This window comes from Otolemur garnettii, unplaced genomic scaffold (assembly GCF_000181295.1).
Source record: "Otolemur garnettii isolate 467f Iridium unplaced genomic scaffold, OtoGar3 scaffold00113, whole genome shotgun sequence".
Taxonomy (NCBI): Eukaryota; Metazoa; Chordata; class Mammalia; order Primates; family Galagidae; genus Otolemur; species Otolemur garnettii.
Window position 1 is genome coordinate 1940148 of NW_003852508.1, and position 2938 is coordinate 1943085.

Sequence of the window (2938 nt, forward strand, 5' to 3'; positions counted from 1 at the left end):
AGTGGCTATACATCAAGCAGTAATCTAGAGACTACATTAACTTGAGTAAATCAAATTTTTCACTTACCATTTGTTAGTCTATCAAACAGAAAGATATCAAAATTCCAATTTCCAACTTTTTCCAGCATACACTGAAATGAAAACCAAATATTCCTACTGTAATTGAATTTCAATAACATTCTGTCTTTTGTAGATAGTCCACAGAGAAGTTAATGAAAATGGAAAGTGACTGATTTTTAAAATATCAAGTATTAATCTCCTTTTAAACATGATTTTCTAAATTGGCTCCAGAAAACATCCAAAGGGATAAACTCCATTTGAAAAATGAAATACTATTTTGCTTTTCAATTAATGAATGCATAAGCAAGGTTATTGCTTCTTTCTTAACTTATTTATAAAGTCCTACAAACTTTCAAGAATTCTAACACAACATCATAAAAATGAAGTTGCTAAGTTGCCTGGTCTAGAAACCAGATTTTAAAAATTCAGGGAAAATAAGTTATAGTAATTACTGAGCACTTACTGATCCCCCCAGTGGGGTTATTATTACTTTTCTCACTCTTTTATTACCATTCATACCAATACTACCAAGCAGATACTGTTTTCAATCCTCATTTTAAACAGGCAAAAGGTAACTAACTTGTTCAGCTAAGTGACAAAGCTGGGATCTTAAATTAAGCTGTCTGATTCTGGAACCCTAGCACCATGCTTAAAACAATTCCAAGTTATGGATATTTATATTCTCTAAAGATCCTTATAAAATAATAAAATTTACAGCACAAACTTTTAGGAAGCTATGTATTTTTGTCAAGCACATAAATCTCACAAAGACCTGAAAAAAACAAATATTTTAAAATATATATGTGTATATATATATATATATTTTAATTAGAGATGGGGTCTTGCTATGTTGCCCAGGATGATATTGAACTCCTGGCCTCAAGTGATCCTCCCAACTCAGCCTCCCAAAGTGCTGAGATTACAGTTGTGAGCCACTGTGCCCAGTTACACCATATATTCTAAATCTGAACATTTTATGGACTTTTTCAGAAAAAATTATTTTATGTGTAAAAGTTCATTGTTGTATACATGTATGAATAAATTTGCATGAACAACACTAAGACACTATTAGTAGAGAATGCTGATTATGATAGCACCAGTAACAATCAATGATAAACAAAGATCAATATTTCCATTTTAAAATGCAGAAACTATAAACTTTTTAAAATATAAGGAAAAAGCAGGCTCAGCGCCTATAGCACAGTGTTTACGGTGCCAGCCATGTACACTGAGGTTAGCAGATTCGAAGCTGGCCAGGACCAGGTAAACAACAACAAGAATTGCAATAAAAAATAGCCCGGCACCTGTAGTCCCAGCTACTTGGGAGGCCAAAGCAAGAGAATAGCTTAAGCCCAAGAATTTGAAGATGCTGTGAGCTGTGACGCCACAGCACTCTACCAAGGGTGACATAATGAAACTCGGTCTCAAAAAAAGAAAGAAAGAAAGAAAAAAGCATAAATACTGTCCACTAGTTCACACACAGGAACAAAGCTTTTTACTTTTATATAACTGTAAATGCACCCTAGCCTCATCTCTGTAACTTGGAAACTTATCTACACAAACTTCAAAGTCTGGCCTATAAATATTAAGTCAAAGAATAATTTAAAATATATTAAAAATTTCAGATTATGTAAAATCCTCATTTGGCCAAACACAAGCTCATCTTGACTTCAATTAAGGCATTTCTTTTAAATTGTATAAAAATGAAGTAAATAATGCTTTAAAATAATTTCTTTTAAATTATATAAGTATGAAGTAAATAATTACTGGTTTTAATTAAGATATGTCTAAATCCTCAAAATCTCTCTTTGATGCAAAAGACTATGAAAACTCATCAGATTGAAATCACAAATCCTAACTTCCTGTCCAGGGATTACTTCTAACCATCTGTGTGAGCGCCAACATGTCCCTCTGCTCTCTAGACCAGGGGTCCTCAAACTTTTTAAACAGGGGCCAGTTCACTGTCCCTCAGACTGTCAGAGGGCTGGACTGTGGGCCCCGGGACCAGCTGGCTGCTAAGCAGTGGCAAAAACACCCAGTGGGCCGCAGTTTGAGGACACCTACTCTAGACCTTGGTTTCCTTACTGACAGAACACAGACATTATCAGATCAGGTCATCTCCAATACTCTCCCCAGCATTAAGATTCCGTGTGATCTCACAGTTTAACGCTTCATCGATCTACTTGTTACTTACCTAATATTATAATAATCAATGTTTCTTTAATTATTTCAGAAATTTCTCTTGCTCTGTAATACTAATTATAAACGAATAGCTTCTCTAAAGGAAAAAAAACCTATAAAACGGGCTCAAATTGCTTTTCACAGACAAAAAAAATTTCTATAAATCATTATAATTAGGAAAAAGGACTAAATAAGCTTCTAAAATCTTTTTCTTAAAAAGGTTATACATACCTTTGCTTGTCCATTATAATCATCATCTAAAATGTTCAGAGAACTTGAAACGGTAGTACCACGAAAAAAGCGTGAAGATCTAAGGTACCGCTGGAAGCTGAGTAACCTTCTGATATTCCTTGCAGATACAGACACTTCTATTTCAGATTGAGCTGAAATACAAGGAATAAAAGGTGAGTATAGCAAGTCAAAACTATACATACACTATCTCTGAAATATCCCTTTTAGTTATATATGATAAATTTTAATTAAATTTAAGTAAATAATAAAAATATTACATAAATTGAAACTAAAAATTTCATTTTTATATCATGTATTAAATCATGATACCACATTTCCAGCGAGAAGTATTTTATTTCTGTTTTCAATTGAAGAACTAAGGATGACAGGATAAAAGGCCAGTTTTGACAGCATTTAGAAAGCTAATGGCGAGAATGACTGGATTAATAATCAGGGTTTTTTAAAT

The 2938-nt window shown here is 33.1% G+C and overlaps 1 protein-coding gene across 1 annotated transcript in view; it reads right to left on the bottom strand.

Annotated features, from left to right (window-relative positions):
* The window catches only part of PDE7A (phosphodiesterase 7A), a 61872-nt gene that overhangs the window by 23772 nt on the left and 35162 nt on the right, over positions 1-2938 (bottom strand). Inside the window, exons 4-5 of the mRNA XM_023517558.1 lie at positions 2473-2624; positions 68-131 (exon numbers count right to left, since the gene is read on the bottom strand). Coding sequence (XP_023373326.1) covers positions 68-131; positions 2473-2624 — 216 coding nt within the window. The remainder of the gene's footprint in view (positions 1-67; positions 132-2472; positions 2625-2938) is intronic.